This window comes from Ranitomeya imitator, chromosome 1, assembly GCF_032444005.1.
Source record: "Ranitomeya imitator isolate aRanImi1 chromosome 1, aRanImi1.pri, whole genome shotgun sequence".
NCBI classification, from domain to species: Eukaryota; Metazoa; Chordata; class Amphibia; order Anura; family Dendrobatidae; genus Ranitomeya; species Ranitomeya imitator.
This window is the reverse complement of record NC_091282.1, coordinates 848,556,010-848,576,958: the sequence shown is the minus strand read 5'-3', so window position 1 is coordinate 848,576,958 and position 20,949 is coordinate 848,556,010. Positions and strand designations below refer to the sequence as shown.

Below are 20,949 nucleotides of genomic sequence, written 5' to 3'. Positions count from 1 at the left end.
AAAGATCCTTCGAGACTGTCCATGTGATGGGGAAAGGGGAGGTGGATTTCTTCATCCAGACACCTCAGAAGCACTCCCCTTGCGAGAGGCCTCCAGGCAGCTGAACCCTTCACTAGCTTCACATGGAGTTCTCCCGCTGTCCCTAAACTAAATCTCTTAGCAACATCTGAGAGTAAAGGGTATTGTCTATCTTCTTGAGGGGGACATACTTGGGGATCTCCCCTGGATCAGTACCATCTTACTCTGGTGGGTCTACTTCTTGGTTTGTTGAAGGTGCCAGTCGGAGTTGCCTCAGCAATAACCTTTTTATACAGGGGAATAACACAACAAAGAATTATTGATCCAACTACAAGGAGAGCAATCAGTACTAGACAAGCTTGTTAAAGGAATCCTTTGAGCCCACCCAACCAACCGGAAAAGAATGATGTGTCTACTCCTGCATTAGTTTTTAATTCTGCTGCTAACCCATTTATCTTCTTAAGGGCTATCATGGTCTTTCCATTTACCCCAGAGTTCTGAGGGATATAGGTACAACATTCCTCTCCCACCATCCCACAGACCCCTCCTTTCTCAGCTAAGATCATATCAAGGGCTAGTCGGTTTTGGAGGGTCATTCTAGTGTTAGGGCTCAATTCCTCAACTATACCCTGGAAAGCATCACAGGTAAAATTGACAAACCTTTGTTCACTGTAATATATATAATTGATCCCATCAACATTTTATTAATCTGCACTTGTGGATTAAAGAAACAAAGCTAGCATAGATCTGGTTCTGGGCTTTAAATTGGTCAGGCGCCCCCCTGGGCACTCCAATGCCATCGACATATATCAATAGATCTTCTTCATAACTCATATGGAGCTGATCGAGACTTCTCTTTCTGGTATGTTCATCAGGTGTCTCTGGATCCCAAGGTAAAATCTTGAACTGCATAGCTAGTTTAACAAGGGTACATTGACCTATTGCATTAGGCAACCTAGGATGGAGCTTACTATCTCCACATAACCAATAAATGTCGTACATGTACTGTGTATGATTAGCTAGCAAGTCAGTATCTAGAGAACTGTTCTCTTTGCAGAAACCTGTCTCGAAGACCCCTACTGGTGTACCTGTAGTGTCGTGGGAATTGTAGCAGATATAATTATCAGCTAATACGGTTATCCCCCCTGGGACCTTTAATTTAGGTGCTTCATGTATTAGTGGAACATAATCTGAGCAATCAGTGGGCTTTAGACCCTTCAACAGATTCATAACACAGGCAGTGGTATTGTTATCAGGAAAAAAAACAATAATGCATGTGTGTATAGATGTGTATTCGTTGCAACACAAGCAATACATCTTACAGAGATACTCTGGACTCTTACATTGTATCTTACCCATTCTAACCATAAATTTGTCCTTGGGGCTGTTTGTGTTTCTATGGAGAAAACTTCTTGCCAACTAAGACCTGGAATGGGGATTACTTCGTTAACTATATTTTGCAAACGTTCACCTGGGCCTGTTTTAGCTGTACTGGTAACAGGGGCCTTGGTTGGTCTGAAGCTAATATCCTGGAGCTGTACATGGCCTAAATTCCCATAGTATCCACTATTAAACACATTATGAAAATATCTTCCCAGTACAATTGTTATCTCTGGTAACACATATATAATACTGGACAATTCCCTCTACCACCCGCTGAATCTCGGGGCACCTGACTACATCGCAGAAATCAAATCACCAGATATTTACCGGGGCCGTTAGGTTTACCCAGAGAATAGTGGCACCGGAATTCTTATTTACAATAGGGGCCGGAAAGGTAGGGGCGAGGATGACCCCTGGCCCTAGGACCAAAAACAACAACAACATTTTTCTTTAATCACTGCTGCGACTAGGCGCTGGTCCGGTCTCTTTTACAGTGTGAAGTGTGGATCCAGGTGCTCTTTCCTTCAAGTTTTACTGACATAGCTTTTCACGACCATAAGACCACCAGGCTTCAAATTGTGACCAATATCGGTTTCTGCTGAATCTGGAAGGGAAGAAACTAAAACATAGGTGTTAGCAACATTTTTACTAAACTGAATAACATATTGAACAGCACGGTCAGTTTCTTCTGACAACTACTGGGACTGAAAATTTACAACTGAGAACCTAGCACCAAACAATATCTTATATGGGGACAGGCCATGTTTTGCAATAGGGGTAGTACGAATATGTAAGAGCCCTGGCCATGGAGCCGTAGTCTCCTGCATCAATTTGGTCAATTGTCCCTTCAGTGTACCGTTCAGCCTCTTAACTTTCCCACTGGATTGTGGAGAGTATGGAGGGCTACAGTGGATCCAAGCATTGTCAGAACCTCCTGATACACATGAGAAGAAAAGTCCGGGCCTTGGTCACTTTCAGCAACTTCTGGAATACCTTATCTGCATATAACTTCCATCACCAGTTTCTTTGCTGTAGTCTTTGCAGTCACGTTGGTAACGGGGAATACTTCTGGCCAACTGGAGAACATATCGACAACCACCAGACAATATTCATACCTTCAGACTTAGGCAACGTGATGTGGTCCACCTGGAGCCTTTGGAAAGGATAGTCGGGCTTAACAAGGTGCTTCGGGGTTACACGTTGAAGTTGACCAGGATTGCAGGTCTGACAGATACCTTGATGTGTGGGCCCATGTGCCCACGTGGCAATAGCAGGGTACATCCGCTTAGGGAGACACACAAGTTGGTCCTTTTTCCAGCGACCATTGTCTATACGTGCTCCATCAGCTTCCACTGCTTCATTTCTTCCTTTGGGGACATTCTCTGTATCGTCATTAAGCGGTCTTGCGGGGTCCGGCAGAAAACCTCAGTCTGTCGTAGATCATCAGGTTCCTGTAGAGTCAGTGTTTCTTGTAACTGTTTACGCTGAGAGCGTGTGGTCACCATAGCTGGTATGGTCAGTTCAACGGGTAGAAAAGCAGCGGCTTTTGCTTGCATATCCACACAGGCGTTACCACCAGTCTGTGGACTGTTCCTAGGACCGTGCTCCTTAACTTTGATAATGGCCACCTGAGTAGGTAATTGATTGAGTCCATAAGGGTTTTAACAGCTTCAACATTCTTCACTGAGTCCCGGCGGTAGTAACAAATCCTCGATTGGCTCATAGGGCTCCGAAATCATGAGCAATACCAAATGCATACTGTGAGTCCGTGTATTTATTAGCCCGCCTGTCTTTGGCCAGAACACATGCAGTAGACAGATCCTGACATTCTGCTTCTTGTCCTGACAGGGAGGGAGTGAGTGCAGCTCCGTGCACTACAGTGTCTTCCATAGTAACAGCGTATCCTGTGTGGAGTCTGCCAAAATCATCAGCATATCTTGAACAGTCTTTCAGGGCTTTGTAGAGAGGTAGCATTATGCAGGATGCGTCCGGTATCCACTGACAACAATAAGTACATAGTCCAAGGAAACGCTGGAGCTCAGTCTCATCCTTTGTAGCTGACGGCTATTTTTCTTTCTTCTGTGAGGTGTGTGGCACCCTGAAGGAGACAGTGACCCAAAAATATCACTTGACCAAGGCAGAACCGAAGTTTCGAGGCCGAAACCCGACAGTTCAGATCTGCCAGATACTTGCGAAAACTAACAGTGGCAACAATGACTTCCTGCCCTGTCTGTGCACACAACAAAAAACAAAAAATTACCCACATACTGAAGCAACGTGACATAGGGATATTCTAACTGACAGGGTTAAACACACTATCCCCCCCCCCTTTTTTTTTTTACAAACTGATCGGGAAAGGGCATGTAAGATACACATCTCATTATATTCATCTGCATAGGGGTTATATAACAAATACCATCTCACTATCATCTTGGCTCACCAACTCTCTAGGTCTGCTCAGGTGCACTTATACGTCCATCATATTATCTTTGTCTGTAAAATGGGAAAGGTTTGTTCTCAGGGTCAGCCAATTATTTTAGCGTAGCTAGCTAGTCAGAGGGCTTCCAGGGATAATACTCCTGTATCTGTCTTACACTACCTGATGTGGTTGGTTCTCTGGTGGTGGGGGTGACTAGATGACCAGTTGGGGGTGACATGACATGCTGGTCTACAGCTCCTTCCCAAAAGGATTACTGTCAGCCTACTCCCAAAAGTTAATGTCCCCACTAACCACAATCCTGTGTCAGCTTCTTATATCACTACATGTGATCTTATCTGGACAGAATTCAGCGTAATTCACTTAGGTTGGGTTGCAGCACAGTTTATACAAGTATTTCTCCAGTCTGGGTTTGTCTGACCGCAATGTTTACAAATCCATCTGTCTTGTCTTGGTCTGAGAATTAACATGGCGAGGGAGATTTCCAGACACAGGGTTAAAATAAATATTGGAGTATGAGACTGGATTCGTGTAAGGGAGGGGGGCTGGAGCTGAAGTCTTCTGTGCCACTGATAAGGTACCGAGCTGCGAGCTGTGTCCTTGCAGCTGTGACGGGGGGGGGGGAGGGGGGCAGACGGACTAGAGAGCGAATAAAGATCGCGGCAGCTGCTGATACAGAATGGGTTAAGTTCTTCTGAAAACTTTGGCCCCCCTTTCTCTGGCCCGCAGCACAAAGAGGAAAAAATCACAAACAATTCGCGCAGGGGTTCACCCCTCCCATCGGCTATAAACACAGAGATAAGAATTTACAGCATTCCTCAACACAAAAGAAGAAAAACAACAACGCAGCTATTTGACTCCCCACTCCCATCGGGTGTCTCGGAAAACCACACAGTAGCGGAATACAGCAGTTCTCAGACTCAATTTCTACAAAACCTTCACACAATTCCTATGCCAGAACACCTCAGAAAAACCAATGATTGAGATATTTTATAACCAAACACGGGCTCTGCATCCTTTCATCTTTCCTCTCCATCAACCTTTTTCCATTCCTCGTTCTTTAAACCTTGCGCAACTCGCAGATGAGCTTGCGCTTGTTCTAACAGTCTTTTATCTTTCAACATTCTTGACTGCCTTCTTGCCCTCCCGTGACTCTACTATTGTCTTGACTTCCACAGCATCCTGTTAACTCGTGGGGCACGGACTTCTGCTTCAAGAGACGCAACATGACTCACAGAATACTACGCCCTTCTGCAGTAGGCCGCTGACAGCGACAGCAACACTTGTGTCCTAACATGGAGCCTCGCGCTCGACGTGCTATGAATAAAGAGCCTCGCGCTCAATATTTTTCCCTAACCTGAACACCAGTGATTACAGTCTGTCCTGTCATGATATTCTAAACGTTGGGAGGCTGTCTCCTAGTGAGACCCCTCCACTGTGTTTCTGGTGGTCCCCCTCTTGGGATGTCTTAATTACCGATATGTGCAAGTGTGTGCAAGTGTTTCTGGTGGTCCCCCTCTTGGGACGTCTTAATTACCGATATGTGCAAGTGTGTGCAAGTGTTTCTGGTGGTCCCCCTCTTGGGACGTCTTAATTACTGATGTATGTGCGTGCAATATCACAGAGGCCACGTCTCCTATCCCTTCCTCTAAGCCGCCCCCAATCCACAAACTTCTCAATCTTTCACTCTATCACTACTAGGCAACAGTCACGAGTAGGGTGGTTGAATGGAGTACAATGACCGGTGGAGGAGGTGTGGTGTACACGAGGACGCGCAGAGTGCGACGTCTCTCAGTTGCTGGTTCGAAGCGTGGCACGGGATCGCGCTCGGTCTCACCACTCGACCGGTCACTCCCCAGACCCAAAGAGACCACAGACTAAACAATAACGGCTGAAACACTAGCAAGTGTGACACATACATAGTATGCGTTCTCCACTTACCGTGTTTAGAGGGTGATCAGTCCTCGAGGTCAGCCACTACGGGTGTCGTCCACGGATGTCCAGGCATGGGTCCAGGGGGTCTCGGATCGCCGGCCACGCCCCACGTTGGTTGCGCCAAATTGTCGGGGTCGTCACGACAATACCCTTCATCCACCAGTCATTCCAAATCAGATTAGCAGCATGTTGGTACCGGATAAGAATGAGTCAGACACAATGCTGGTTCAAACTCATTGCATGCTCGTGTGTAACGTCACAGCAATTACTTTATTTTCTAATACACAACACTATATGACTTATTGGGGGAAGGTGTGCAGAGGGCGGGGTTAGGCGGGGTTCAAGCAATGTATCTAGTATTCAGTCCTTCTGATTGGTCTGACGTCATATGATGGATCCTCCTTCCTCCACGTCACTTTAAGTTTCCATTTCTCCAGAAACGATACTTTAGCTTCAGAAACGAAAGTAGATTCTTGGCAAGTACAAAAACTAAGGCAAAGGTGAATACTGGCAGCCATCTTAAATACAATTACATATGCATTAGCAAGCGAAGGGGAAAAACTTATTGTTTCACAGCATAAGAATATATAAAAGTACAAAAGTGTAAAAAGACATATTTTCACCTTGACAGTGTCACTTGTGGGGGGTTCCAATGTTTAGGCACATCAGGGGCTCTCCAAACACAATATGGCATCCCATGTAATAATTATAGGGGATAACTCAGGAGACTCTGCGTGGAATAAAGGTACCGTCGCACTAGACGATTTTACAACGAGAACGACAACGATCTGTGACGTAACAGCGTCCTGGTTAGCGATATCGTTGTGTTTGACACGCAGCAGCGATCTGGATCCCGCTGTGATATCGTGGGTCGGCGCTGAAAGTTCAGAACTTTATTTGGTTGTTCGATTGGCGTGTATCGTTGTGTTTGACATCAAAAGCAACGACGCCAGCAACGATCATAGGGGCCGTCGCAGCGTCTTGCTCTAGCCAGGTAGGCGTTGTACATTAGAAAAGGAGACGCCTTTACAATACATTGCAGTGACGCCCGTAATAGATTTTCATTTTAAAAGTGTTCTTGAAAAATATCAATTTACCATGATCACATAAACTTCCCATACTATGATAGCCTAGGTCCAATACATATAGACTGATTAATACAATAAAATATGCAATTACAAAGGATAGGGAACCACACAGTGATTAAGTATTACATTAAATAAAAAAAAGGATACGCTATTACGCTACATTTCATTACAAAAGGAGACTCCCTCTGTCCCGACAAGCCTGGGAGGTGGTGTGTACATTCCATAAAGGGGGTCTTTACAATACATAACAATTACAAAAGGAGACGCCTTTACATTACATTAAAAAAGGTGACGTCAGAACATGACTTTTACAAAAGGAGATGTCATGTGTATAAAGGGAGTCTTTACAATACATTACAATGACAAAGGGGAGGACATAATTACATTAAAAAAGGTGACGCCATAACATCCATAACATGACTTTACAAAAGGAGATGCCATCTGTCGCCACAGCCTGCATGGGGATTACAACAGCCAGTACAAAAAGAAAGGCTTTTACATTATTTCATTACAAAAAAGGTGACGCCATAACGTTATACATTACATTACGAATGGAGTGGGTGTGATGTCTCCCTGTGAACTGTGATAGGCCACAGCGGGATCATCTGTAGGTAGGTTCTATAGCAAGGTTTCGATATAAAAACCTTGAGTCAACTTTTCAATCACTTGTGCGTACTTCAACTACGAGCATCTTGCAATAGGTTGGAAATCCAAAACTCTGCATCGTGTTCATTCTCCATCTCGTAAGCGTACTGGTTGGAAATCAAGATCTTTGCAGCGTCTTCGTTCTATAACCTCTCGTGAGCGTCTTGTTTGGAGATCTAGAATTCTGCTCCGTATTGATTTAACATCTCGTGAGCGTTGTGGTTGTAAATCGAGACCTCTGCATCGTCTTCGTTCTCTAGCTTCTTGTGAGCGACCTGTTTGGAGATCTTGAACTCATCAGCGTTCTTATTAGATCTTTCATGGTAAGTATATCTGTTGTTTTTATCTGCCATTTTCAATCCCCAAAATTGGTGCTAATAATAGGAAAAAAGCACACGGACCATCCCATCCCTAAAATGGTGGCTACCAAAAGGAAATAGCGCACGGCCCATCCCATACAAGATAAGGCTGCTCACATTAGGAAAGGCACAGGGGCCACAACTTTTTTGCTTGCTGTTGCTTCATTTTTTTTTTTTTTTCAGATGTCTGCCAATGAACTAGACTGTGTTCGGGCACTCAGAGATGTACCGCTCCCTGCCCTGCTTGTGGAAGATAAAGTCGGCGGATTACAGCAACCGCTACAAAAAGATGCGTATGAGAAGCTGGTGGCCATCTACAAGGAGCATCATCCCACTGAGACGGTGGATGAACACATTGTGCGTAAAAAGATCCAGGCTCTCCGCACAGTCTACAAAAAAAGAGTTGAGCAAGGTGGAAAAGTCGCTGAAGTCTGGGGCCGGAACTGACGACGTCTATGTGCCCAAGTTGTGGTACTATGACCTGCTGGCATTCACTCGGGACCAGGAAATCCCTCGCCCATGCCAGACTGTCACAAGCATATGTGCACCATCGCCTGAAGAGAACCTGCCCGAGTCTCCGGACGAGCATGTAAGTACCCCCTAGCTTCCCTTCTAGTAGCATGCCGTGTGTCTTGTAGGTTTATGAGACTGCATGGTTTCCAATAATAATGATTCATATTTTTCATGTTTAATCCCCCTGTTAATAACAGTTGTCACTTCCTGTTCTGAGAAGTATGTCCAAACAGTCCTTCCCCCTCCTTTAAATGCATTTTTAATAATTTCCAAAGTCTATAACATAAAGATAAATACATTAACATATTGTGTCTTCCGCACATTTGTACATACAGTATTGCTGCCCAATGTAGTTCAGCCCAGCTCTGAAAGCTCTGTAACCCCTGTGGTTTGCTACCTAGTTCCTCATAGCTTCCCATGAACAGGAATAGAGGTGTTGGGGAGGTGGGGCTTTGTAGGGCTGAGTTGTTTGTATGTTATTGACTTTTAATTTTTTTCTTTTTCCTTGAATCGCAGGTGCCTCTGCAACAGCGGGAAAGACCAGAAGGGAACGATGTCCAGTCCCATCAGTCCTCCAGAAGCCCGTGTCTCGAGGAACAGACACGTCCACAGCGGCCATCTCGCAAAAGAAAGTCGACAGCGGGGACACCTGTGGATCTCCTGGCAATGGCTAACAACATCTTGTCCAAGCATGCCGTAACCCAGCTCTCCGCATTCCCAACCTTGGTTGAGGAACGGTTAAACAAATTGGACGTTACCCAACGATCTCACTCGGAGAGATTGATGTTTGACGTTCTGAACGCGGCAGCCGCTGGAAAACTGAGCGACACATCTATGTTGAACATCACCGATCGTCAGCCCAGTAGCCAGTTTTATTTGGGACCACCACAGGAGCCCATGCACAGCACTCCTGTCCGCAGACCAGGCCCACATCATTCTCAGTTCTGGACACCACCTGCACCCCCTTCTTTTGCAGACTTTTCACAAGGACCTCCTACAGCCACGCACCAGTACAGCGAGATGGACACCTACTATCAAAATTTGTAGGGATCTTGTCTTGAAAACAATAGAGACTTCAGTTTTATAAGGTCCATAATCCACTCTGCCTACTGCCCTGCAGTCATTGGCCTGACGCCCGGTCATTAATCCCTGTGCCTATGCATCATCAATAGTTTTAAAAAACTTAATTTAAAAAAAAAAATAAAAAAAGGCTATCACACCTGCTATACTCACCCTCCGTCGCCTTTCCCACTCCCAGGACCGCTCCATTGAAAGCGGCAGCTTACGGTCCCAGGGAAAGGCAGCGTAGGGTGAGTATAGCACTACTTCAACGGGACTTCGGAAGGTGAGTATACTAATATATTTATATGTTAATAAACAAGTCCAATTTCTCCCTCCCCTACTCCGTAATCCCCTATGGATCATCAACAGTGAAAATGTCATGTAAAAACTAATAAAATATATATATTTTTTTAATTTGTCTCCATACTACGTGGCTCTGTGGATGGGCAAAATACTATGTGGGTGGGCAATATGCAAAGTGGACATGCATACTGTACAATACCTAATGCGTTATAATCGGGATATATATATATATATATATATATATATATATATATATATATATATATATATACACACACACATCTATACATCTAAATATATAAAAATATACATCTATGTATATATGTGTATGTATATATGTGTGTAATACACACACACACATTATATATATATATATATATATATATATATATATATATATATATATATATATATATATATATATACATACACATACATACACACACATCATGAAAGCGCTAGGGCAGAGGAGGTTGTTGACTCCCATGGTTCATATGTTTGATACAGAAGTAGAGTATTTGCATAGTTAGATATTTTTATTGGAATGGAATAAAAAGAACAAGAGAATGTACATAAATCGATATATCGTTATGTTGACATTGTTACTTGACAAAGTAATTGGATGGGTTATACAAAGAATGGTACACGAGAGCGGATGAACGAAAACAAATGTAATCCATAATAAATGGTAAAAGATATGCCTACAGTTGCGCTACTATTGTTGGTGCTGCCATGAGACAGCCCCTGGACCATTGAAAAAGTCACAGTATTTTTCCCTGCAATTTGTTGCGTCATCATTGTTCCTTCCGGATCCCAGATTTTCCAGGCCAGAAACCCTGTGCTCGTCTAGACGCCATTCTCCCTGGGTTATATCTCCGTTTGCAGGGTCAACAGAGTCTACATACTGTGGAGGGCTGTATGCAGTGGCATCACGGCGGCGCAGAAAGTTGTGGAGGACGCAACAAGCAAGAACCACAGAGTCAATAGACGATAGTTTCATGTTCATTGCAGTGTGAAAAACACGAAATCGGTTTGCCATGATTCCAAACGCATTCTCCACAACGCGTCTAGCTCTCGAAAGTCGGTAATTAAATATGCGCCGCTCAGGTGTCAGAGTCTTCTGGGAGAAGGGCTTCAAAAGGTTGGGATGCAGTGGGAACGCCTCATCTCCGACAAACACAAAGTTCATGTTTCCAGTAGTGTCACTGTTGGGAGGCAAGGCCAGTTTGTTTTCTTTCAAGCGGTCCCCAAAATCGGTTAGCTCCAAAACTCCGCCATCAGATAATCTCCCGTTGATCCCTACAGACACACTTACAAATTCATAGTTCGCATTAACGAGGGCCATCAGAATAACGCTGAAATATCCCTTATAGTTATAATAAAAGGAGCCGGAGTGTGGTGGTTGGGTGATGCGGACATGTTTCCCATCCAAGGCCCCTCCGCAATTAGGGAACTGCCATTGCTCATGAAATCCCCAGGAAATCTCTTTCCAATCATCCGGGGTCTCCGGGAAAGGCACGTAATTGTGGTGTAAAGCAGAGATAATTGCTTTACATGTCTCCGGAATGATGACGCTGAGTAGGGTTCGGGAAATCGCAGCGCAGTAATGCAAGTCTTGCATAGACCTGCCAGTCGCCAGGAACCGGAGCGTGACAGCCAGTCTCTCATCCACAGGGACAGCAGCTCGCATCCTTGTATTTTGCCGCCTAATATAAGGTTCCACAGCTTCAAGTAGGACATTAAATGAATCCTCCGACATTCTCAGGTAGTTCTTGAAATCATGCGGGTTGTTCTCCTTCAGTTCCCTTATTAGGCCCATATGGGACAATTGATACCTCTTCTGCAGCCACTGTCTGGTCCACATGCGGCGCTGTCGCTTTGCACGAGTGTTTCGCGCTTGAGCCTCCAGCTGGTTCTGAGCTTCTAACAGCAATGCAGCCGCTACAATCGCAGGTACATCCGAAAGAGACATGGCAACCTGAAAAAGCAAAATAAAAAATAATTAGTACATATGATTTGCTAAAGTGACACAAGACAACCAATACTGTAACATAGTGTTCACACATCTTTTTTTTTTTCTTGGTTATAAGGCAAAAGTTCACATTAGCGTTTTGTTCGGCGCAGCCACGGCAATGCATTAGTCATGCGCCACTATATTTTACCTAGGGGCCTGAATTAACATGTGTTGCCCTATCGTTTTGTGAATCATGCGTCAGGACACAGAGGACGATGCATGATGCTTTTTTTTTTTCTGCCCCTAAAACCATGGAAAAGTTAATGCATGGGTCACAAAAAGCGGTGTTGGGCATGTGCTCACATATCTGTTCAGCGTTGCGTCTCAGACGCACGCTGCCCTGCTCAACAGAAATGTGAACATAGGATTTAATGGAAAATTATATATACATGTGTAATAAGCAGCATTTAACACTACAGCCGCACCTCATTGACACCCCTAAATTACTATACAAGCTACTGCAACACTGAAACCAAGACAATGAGCGCTGTGACTTGGTAACGGGAACGCCAAAAAGGGATGTCTGGAGCCGGCGTCACAAACGCGACGCTGTGCATAATCAGAGACGCTATAGCGATGCCGATCGCGCGGCAGCTAGGACCTCCTCTGGGCGTGGTTAGGCGGTGCCGTACAGCGTCTATCTTTAGAAAATGGCGGCGAGACAGCGCTGTGCTCCTCTGGGGCAGGCCGAGGTGCGTTTTTTTGTGGACAGGATGGATGCCCTCGACTATGAGGGACGGAGGAGCCGTCCTGCCCACCCCAATTTGCACAAGAATGCAGTGCTGGGCCGCATTGCAGTTATGATGGAGAGGAGGTTCAGCATCCGGCGCAGTGCGCTGCAACTGCGCAAAAAGTGGGCCGACCTGCGCTATAAGCAGCCACTCCATCTGGCACACTTGCGAGCGGAGGCAAAGCAAGGCAAGTACCAGTATGGTGTAATTGGAAGACGCATGGTACCGGGCGGGGGGAATTGGGAGACTCGTGCCCGTGGTTGCCAGCTTGTCCGGGACTTACGAGGAAAAAATGTCATTTTATTTTCAAATTTCCGTAATGTCCAAGCGCAAAAATGCGTTGTCGGTTAAAAAATGGTCAGGTCATGGGTTCCATAATCTCCACCCCCATATTTAATTTATAGGGATGTCCGCAATGGTTATCTAGATTGTCCTGAAATCATTACGAGGAGGTTGGCAACCCTGCTCGCACTGCCAGTAGGGGGAAACAGGAGACGCGCACTGCCGTGAGGCGCTTCCTATGTTCTATATATGTACTTACATTTTGCTTGTCAAAATTGATTTTTACTCCTTCCCGCAAATGGCCTCTTTTTTGTGTTTTTTTTTTTTGTCTACAGCTCTGTACTTTTGTTGTCAAAACATGGCGTTTCTTTTTTTTTTTTGGGTAGAGAGACGCCGCCGGCAACAGAGGGCACTAGCCTCCACGACAGCGGCCAGCAGCAGCCCACAGCCTGGACCGTCACGTAAGTTAAACATCATTCATTTCAATTTTATAACTGCATACGGGACATTACAGGGGAGCGGAAATACCGGATTACGTACCGGTAATGCTCTTTTATAGAGCCCACGACAGCACCCACTAGAGAGAGGGGATCCGCCCCTAGGAACAGGAAACCTACAGAGAGATAAAAGGGGCGGCCCCCCCTCGCTCCTCAGTTGTTTTACAGAGAATAGGAGGAACCGCCGCCAGGTTTTAGTTAACAGGTTCGGGTATATCCATATATATACATATTTACAACCTCATACTATATTTTCTAATATTTACACCTCACCAAACAAGCACCATGTGCAACTATATACAGAAAAGGGAGGGATGTGAACGGGTGCTGTCGTGGGCTCTATAAAAGAGCATTACCGGTACGTAATCCGGTATTTTCTATTCGCCACGACAGCACCCACTAGAGAGAATTGCAGAGACTATAGACTGGGTGGGTTTACTGAGTCAAGGACCGATACACCAAAGGTGAGATCAGAAGTAGAGGATAGATCTAATCTATAATGCTTATAGAAGGTATTCGGTGAAGACCAAGTTGCAGCCTTACATATAAGGTCTATTGGTACATTCGCCCTTTCTGCCCAGGAAGTCGACAAGGCTCTTGTAGAGTGCGCTCCCACATGCATTGGAGGATCTTTCCCTCCAGCCTTATACGCCAAGATTATTGCCTCTCTGATCCAGCGAGATAATGTGTTCTTTGTGACTCCGGCACCCTTGGTTTTACCCTGAAAAGACACAAAGAGAGCCCTACTCTTCCTCCAGTCCCTAGTTCTCTCTAAATAGGCTAAGACAGTCCTTTTTACGTCTAGGGTGTGAAGTCTTTCTTCTTCTGGAGTTGAGTGGTTCTCATAAAAGGTAGGTAACTGGATCTCCTGGGATCTATGAAAGGTAGAAGCCACCTTAGGGAGATAACAAGGATCTGTTTTTAAAAGTATCCTATCTGATGTTACCACAAAAAAGGGAGGATCTATAGATAAAGCATGAAGATCACTTACTCTTCTGGCAGAAACTAATGCCACTAATAATACCGTTTTTAAAGAAATATTTTTTAGTGAAGCTGCATGGAGAGGCTCAAAAGGTGATTGAGTCAATGCATTTAGGACTATTGATAGATCCCACTGAGGAACCCGAGGTATGCTAATTGGTCTCGATCTCTCACAGGCTGATATAAACCGGGATATCCATTTATTTCCTGCTACATCAAAATTAAAAAGAGCTCCTAAGGCTGACACCTGCACTTTCAGAGTGCTTACAGAGAGTCCTAATTCCAGACCTTTTTGTAGAAATTCCAATATTGGAAATATAGGAATATCAGCGGAAAGTTGTGTAGTATGGAATTGAAGGAATTTCCTCCAAATTCTGACATAAATCCTGGTAGTTGAGGGTTTCCTACTTTTCATCAGAGTATCTATTAACCCACTAGAAAACCCCCTGAGATTTAGTAACTGCCTTTCAAACTCCATGCAGTTAAATTCATGCCCTTTGCCTGAGGATGAAGGAACGGACCCTGAGAGAGCAGGTCCTTGGATTGAGGCAGAATCCACGGGTCCGACACTGACATCGCCCTCAGCCATGAGAACCATGGCCTTTTGGGCCAGAACGGGGCTATTAATAGAATTCTTGCTCCTTCTTCTCTTATTTTTCTTATTACCAAAGGTAGTAGATTCCATGGAGGAAAAGCATATGCCAGGTCGAAAGTCCAGGGCACTTGGAGGGCATCGAGTATGTCCGGCTTGTCCTCTCTGTTTAGAGAGGCAAACATCCTGACCTGTCGGTTGGCTCTTGTGGCAAACAAGTCTATTTGAGGAATACCCCATTGCGCTGTTATCATTTTGAAAATTTTTCTGTTTAGCATCCATTCCCCTTGATGAAGGGTGTGACGGCTCAGAAAATCGGCATGAAAGTTGTCTGTGCCCCTGATGTGAACTGCTGATAGTGATAGCAGATGACCTTCGGCTAATTCCATGATGTCTGATGCCAGCTGCCTGAGTCTGTCCGACCGCGTACCTCCTTGATGGTTTAAGTAAGCTACTGCCGTGGTGTTGTCGGAGAACACTCTTGTGTGAGAGCCGCTGAGCTGAGGAAGAAAGTGAAGTAGGGAATAATATATCGCCCTCAACTCTTTGACATTTGAAGAACTATCCAGTTCCGAACTAGACCAAAGATCCTGAACCCACTGATCCTTAAAATGTGCCCCCCAGCCTTTAGGACCAGCATCTGTGGTCACTATACTAGAGGGGGAAATTATCCAGAGAACCCCTTTTGAAAGGTTTTTCTGATTTAACCACCACCTAAGGGAGTGTAATACTTCCGTTGTTAGATAAACTGTTCTATCCAGACAGCCTCTATTCTTAATGTCCTCCTCTAATATAAATTTTTGTAGAGGCCTAGTATGAGCCTGTGCCCACTGGACCGCAGGGATACACGATGTCAGAGAACCTAGTAATGACATGCTCTGTCTGAGTGACATACTACGATTTTCTATTGCTAAAGATACCTTATCAACTATTGAGATTTTCTTATCCTCAGGCAGCTTACAAATCTGGTCAGCTGAATCTAGAAGGAGCCCTAGGAATTTCTGACACTTAACCGGCTGAAGTCTAGATTTTTCCCAATTAACCAGCCACCCCAGGGATTGTAAGGAAACCACTACTTCCCGTAACCTCTGCTCACACTGTAGGGGGTCTTTACCCACAATCAATAGGTCATCTAGATATGGAATGACTAAAGTATCTTTTACTCTTAGGAAAGACATAACTTCCAATAGCAATTTTGTGAAAACCCTTGGGGCCATGGATAATCCGAAGGGCATCGCCTTATATTGTAGATGACGAATTTGTCCCTCTATACAGACTGCTACCCGAAGGAACTGCTGGAATAAATGATGTATAGGAATATGATAGTAAGCATCCTTAAGATCCAATACTACCATGTAACAGTTTGGAAATAAATTCTTTATGGCTGAACGAATGGATTCCATTTTGAATGTTTTAGGCCTTATAAAGGAGTTCAGCTTTCTTAAATTAATTATGGTTCTGAAAGAGCCATCCGGCTTATTAATCAGAAACAAGGGAGAATAAAATCCCCTCCCCCTCTGGGAAGATGGGACTTCCACTAGGACTTGTTTGCGTAGGAGGGTTTTAACCTCTGTTTCAAGTGCCTCTTGCTGAGGCCTGGATCTTAAGGTGGTAAGGAGGAAAGAGTCCGGTGGAGTTCTAATAAAGTCTAATGTGAGGCCTGAAGATATTAATTTAATGGCCCAAGTATTTATTGTTATCTCTTCCCATTGTTGCCTAAACTGTTTTAATCTTCCACCCACTGGAGGAATATAATTACTGGAATTTGTCGGCTGGCTTGAATGGACGTTTATTAAACAGGTTTCCTTTTTGTTTAAAATCCTTATTGTTCCATCTGTCTCTGAAGCCTCCCTTCTTTCCGAATGGTGGCTTCCTGAAGGCCCTTCTGTAAGATGGAACAAAGGGATTAGGGAATCCTTTTTTCCTTTCACCTGCCTTCTTGAGTATATCGTCAAGGACTGTTCCAAACAGGTACTCACCCTGACAGGGTATGGCACATAATTTGGATCTAGATTGGGCATCTCCTTTCCAGTTTTTTAGCCATAAAGCCCGCCTAGCCGTGTTGGAGATATTAGCTGTTCTGGCCGCCAGTCGTAGGGAGTCAATAGAGGCATCTGATATAAAGGCAGCCGCACCCTTGATCAAAGGGATAGACGCTCGTAACTTCTCTCTGGATACACCATTTTTAATATTTTGCTCCAGCTGATCCAGCCAGACTAACATTGATCTGCCAGTACATGTGGCTGCAATTGCCGGTTTGAATGCCGTGACACAGGCCTCCCACGATTTTTTAAGGAGCGCATCTGATTTTCGGTCCATGGGATCTGTTAAGGAACCTGCATCTTCCACGGGCAAGGAGAACCGGCGAGATGTAGATGCAACTGCAGCATCGACCTTTGGTATTTTGGTCCATGTACTTAAATCTTCGTCATCAAATGGGTAGCGCCTCTTACAGGGTATTGGTACAAAACCTTTTTGACCTTTACCCCATTCCTTCTTAACGAGGTCCTTTATGGCCTGGTTTATTGGAAACACGTGGCCTTTCCGTTGGGAAAAACCAGCAAACATGATTTCCTGTGGTGTTTGGGGTTCTTTTGACTCCGATACCCCCATCGTATTTCTCACCGATTTAACCAAGTTGTTTTTGCCTTCAGTTGGAAAGCAAACAAAGTCTTCTTCCCCTGAAGAATCAGACAGTTGAGAGACCTCAGAGTCGACCTCCCCACTCTCTGCTGACGTGTCAGCTCTAGGTGAGGATACTTTTCTTTTCTTTTTCTCGGTATTAATCGAGGAAGAACCGCCTCCTAACGACTGAAGTTCTTCCCTAATTATGAGCCGTATCTCGTTCATTTTCACCGATTCCCCCTGCCGTAAGGTGTTATCTATACATGCCTGACATAGACTCTTAGTATAGGAGTCAGGCAGGGGTTCGGTACATATAGCACATTGTTTGTGCTTACTCTTTCCCGTCCTTTTTGCCTAAAATAATACAAGCAAAGGAATCAATATATACTTCAGTGAAGTATGCTTACACTCACCCAGCGTATTAATTTTACCGGCTGCGGGGTTGTCTTAGTTTGGGATGTGGAACGGGATGATTTTCTTCCCGATTTATCAGTGGAGTCACTTAACTTAAAGTGTCCACTGCTGTTTTTCCTGGTTTCGCTACTAGGTACTAGTGGCTCTTCCATGGAGTGCACACGGACCTCCTCTTGGGATGACATAATGCACACTGACTGCACTTTCATCCTGACTTTTATAGTGTAGCCACTCCTGCATACATCCCCATCCTGTTTTTTTTCTTTTTTTTTTTACTCACAAGTCCGGCATCCAGACGCTGGGATCGCATGGGGGAATCCAATATGGCGGTTCCCCCGGAAATGGTACTCTGACACCGCGACCCCGGAAGTTCAAGCTTCCTTCCATGGGACGCCGACGCTACTGCGCATGCGCCCGCGTCTCTGCAAACCGGAAGCGCTCTCAGCGCTGCTTCCCACCATGTCGCCTCTTACCTCTGGAGGGAACGGAGGGAAGATTCCGCCCAAGGACACCACACCGCTGCTCAGCTCCACTCAGGAGGGCACTACCACAGGTATCCACACTGCGCCGTGCCTTTCATTAGCACTTACCCAACGGTGTCCCAGCAGGGAGACCGTTGGTACCTTCAGGCTTCCCTGTTAGCCGCACCAGATGAGGGGGGAGCCCGCAGGAACATTCCCCCGACACTGTCTACCTGCTCTGGGACCCCTGTCGCTCAGCAGAGTCGATACAGGCGGTAGCCCAGGCAGGTCTTCCTCTTCTTAGCCATAGAGTTTTTCTCTGTGGGTTCCCTTCTAGGAACAGGAAACCAACTGAGGAGCGAGGGGGGGCCGCCCCTTTTATCTCTCTGTAGGTTTCCTGTTCCTAGGGGCGGATCCCCTCTCTCTAGTGGGTGCTGTCGTGGCGAATAGAAAATATAGAATACATTACAGATGCAGTCGAATTTCGATAGGCTCCTAACTTTTGCTGTCAATGTTGTCTATTTTTATTGTGATGTCTACAGCTCTGTACTTTTGGTGTCAAAACATGGCATTTCTTTTTTTTTTTTTTTGTGTAGAGAGACGCCGCCGGCAACAGAGGGCAGTAGCCTCCACAACAGCGGCCAGTAGCAGGCCACAGCCTGGACCGTTACATAAGTTATCCATCTTTCATTTCAATTTTATAACTGCATACGGGACATTACAGGGGAGCGGAAATATAGAATACATTACAGATGCAGTCGAATTTCGATAGGCTCCTAACTTTTGCTGTCAATGTTGTCTATTTTTATTGTGATGTCTACAGCTCTGTACTTTTGTTGTCTAAACATGGCGTTTCTTTTATTTTTGTGTAGAGAGACGCCGCCGGCTACAGAGGATACTATCCTCCCCTACATCTTCCAGCAGCAGCAGCAGCAGCCCACAAGCTGGACCATCACGTAAGTTAAACATCATTCATTTCAAAATTATAACGGCATATGGGACATAAGAGGTGAGCTGAAATATTGTATACATTACAGATGCAGTAACCCCACCGCAGGCCACTACACCGCCCTTCCGCTACCCATCTTCCTCCCCCGGCTCGGCATCATTCTCCCCAGAGGCGAGCATTCGTAAGTGACGATAACTGCGAGCGGTTCCCCACAGCGAGTTCAATTGTTAAACAGATATGTTTTTGATTCCTTTTAGCTCCGGGAGCACTGGCCCGAGACAGGGAATGGATGCTCAGCGGCTCCAGTGATGGACAACAGGCGTCCCTTCTTTGTAAGTATACAGACAGTGGGAGGGGTTATCAGTGGGATGTCACATTTGACAGCGACTAATAAAATGCAAAAAAAAAAAAAAAAAAGACCTCTGGGACAGGACAAAAAAAGGACTTCTTCTATCTTCTATCCACAGAACCGGACACTGTGAGAGAGCTGCTGGCCAAGCAAGATCGCCTGGAGCGGACAGTAGCGCTCTTGGAGCGGACAGTAGTGCTCCTGCAGCAGCAAGTGCAGCAACACGGCCGCACGCTGCGACACCTTTTGACGCGCGGGCGTAATTAGTTTTTTTTTATGTTTTTCTTGTCAGTTACGTAATGTTTTGTTAACAAAAAACAAAACAAAAATTAGTTCAGTTTCTAAAAAAAAATTTTTGTTCCTTTAAGTTGTGTGCTGTTTTATTTACTAGCTGAGCACGCCAGGGCCAGCCAAGGCAGACACAAGAGAATTGGTTTACCTTTCCATATAGTGTGTGCAAAAATTGGCAGACAGCGCAACTGAGTTTGCAAACCGCATAGTAATGCCTCCATCTTGTGCGTCTGCTTGCCAGATGCACAAGATGGCTGCCGGAGGTGTTTTATCCATCATTACACCATGTACATAGATAAACATTACTGCATAGCCATAACTATACACAAAAGAAACAAACAACTGAAAGACATTTCATACCGTTGATGAGCAAGAAAGGAAACGATGAAGACGCCTGCAGTAGAATACGGCGTTCCAGACAGAACGTCCACGGGAGAAGAGGATCGTAGCTGGCGAAGGATCGTTCCGAACAGGACGCTGGAAAGGCAGAAGACCGTGAAGACGCAGCGCTCCAACAATATGAATCAATCGCTGTAGAGTTGCGGTTTATATTCCGGGACGCCGTAACGTCACATCCTGGGTGTCTCCCTGTGGAGAAACACACCTATCTGGCTACGTCTGCATCGTTAGATCGTTACACCGCTGCTGTGTGACATTGAGCAAACGACTAGCGAGGACGATCTGTGAGTCGCTGTTACGTCACTGTATCGCTCCTGCATCGTTCGTAAGTTGGTGTGTTTGACATCTCTACAGCGACGTTCCAGCGATCTAATTTTGGTCGGATCATTGTCGTTCTCGTTGTAAAATCGTCTAGTGTGACGGTACCTTAAGACAACTACAGGACAGTTTTATAAGTGGTAAAGTCTATATTATCACACGGTGATTCAAACCGGTGCAGAGCAAAGCTCAAGTCCACAACACTTGGTGTAAATATTAAACGCATCTTAACAGTCTATAGGGAACTTTAGAGGAAAATGCAATCACGCAGAAAGTCTATGAAGCACAATTATTCTTGAGGGT

General features: G+C 45.1%; 2 protein-coding genes and 1 long non-coding RNA gene across 3 annotated transcripts; 2 read left to right on the top strand and 1 right to left on the bottom strand.

The window, feature by feature from the left end:
- Window positions 1-7,970: 7,970 nt before the first annotated feature.
- On the top strand, window positions 7,971-9,554 carry LOC138651231 (uncharacterized). Its single transcript, XM_069741272.1, has 2 exons — window positions 7,971-8,454; window positions 8,895-9,554. Exons 1-2 carry the CDS (start codon window positions 8,089-8,091, stop codon window positions 9,423-9,425), a joined length of 897 nt encoding a protein of 298 aa, XP_069597373.1. The 5' UTR covers window positions 7,971-8,088; the 3' UTR covers window positions 9,426-9,554.
- Window positions 9,555-10,334: 780 nt separating this feature from the next.
- On the bottom strand, window positions 10,335-20,467 carry LOC138651237 (uncharacterized). Its single transcript, XM_069741286.1, has 2 exons — window positions 20,290-20,467; window positions 10,335-11,721 (listed from the first exon to the last, which is right to left on the bottom strand). The coding sequence occupies exon 2, from the start codon at window positions 11,713-11,715 to the stop codon at window positions 10,459-10,461; it is 1,257 nt and encodes a 418-aa protein (XP_069597387.1). The 5' UTR covers window positions 11,716-11,721; window positions 20,290-20,467; the 3' UTR covers window positions 10,335-10,458.
- LOC138651244 (uncharacterized) lies at window positions 13,157-20,002 on the top strand. Its single transcript, XR_011315456.1, has 5 exons — window positions 13,157-13,231; window positions 18,937-19,296; window positions 19,378-19,470; window positions 19,547-19,621; window positions 19,757-20,002. It is a non-coding gene; the product is annotated as an uncharacterized lncRNA (long non-coding RNA).
- Window positions 20,468-20,949: the final 482 nt, after the last annotated feature.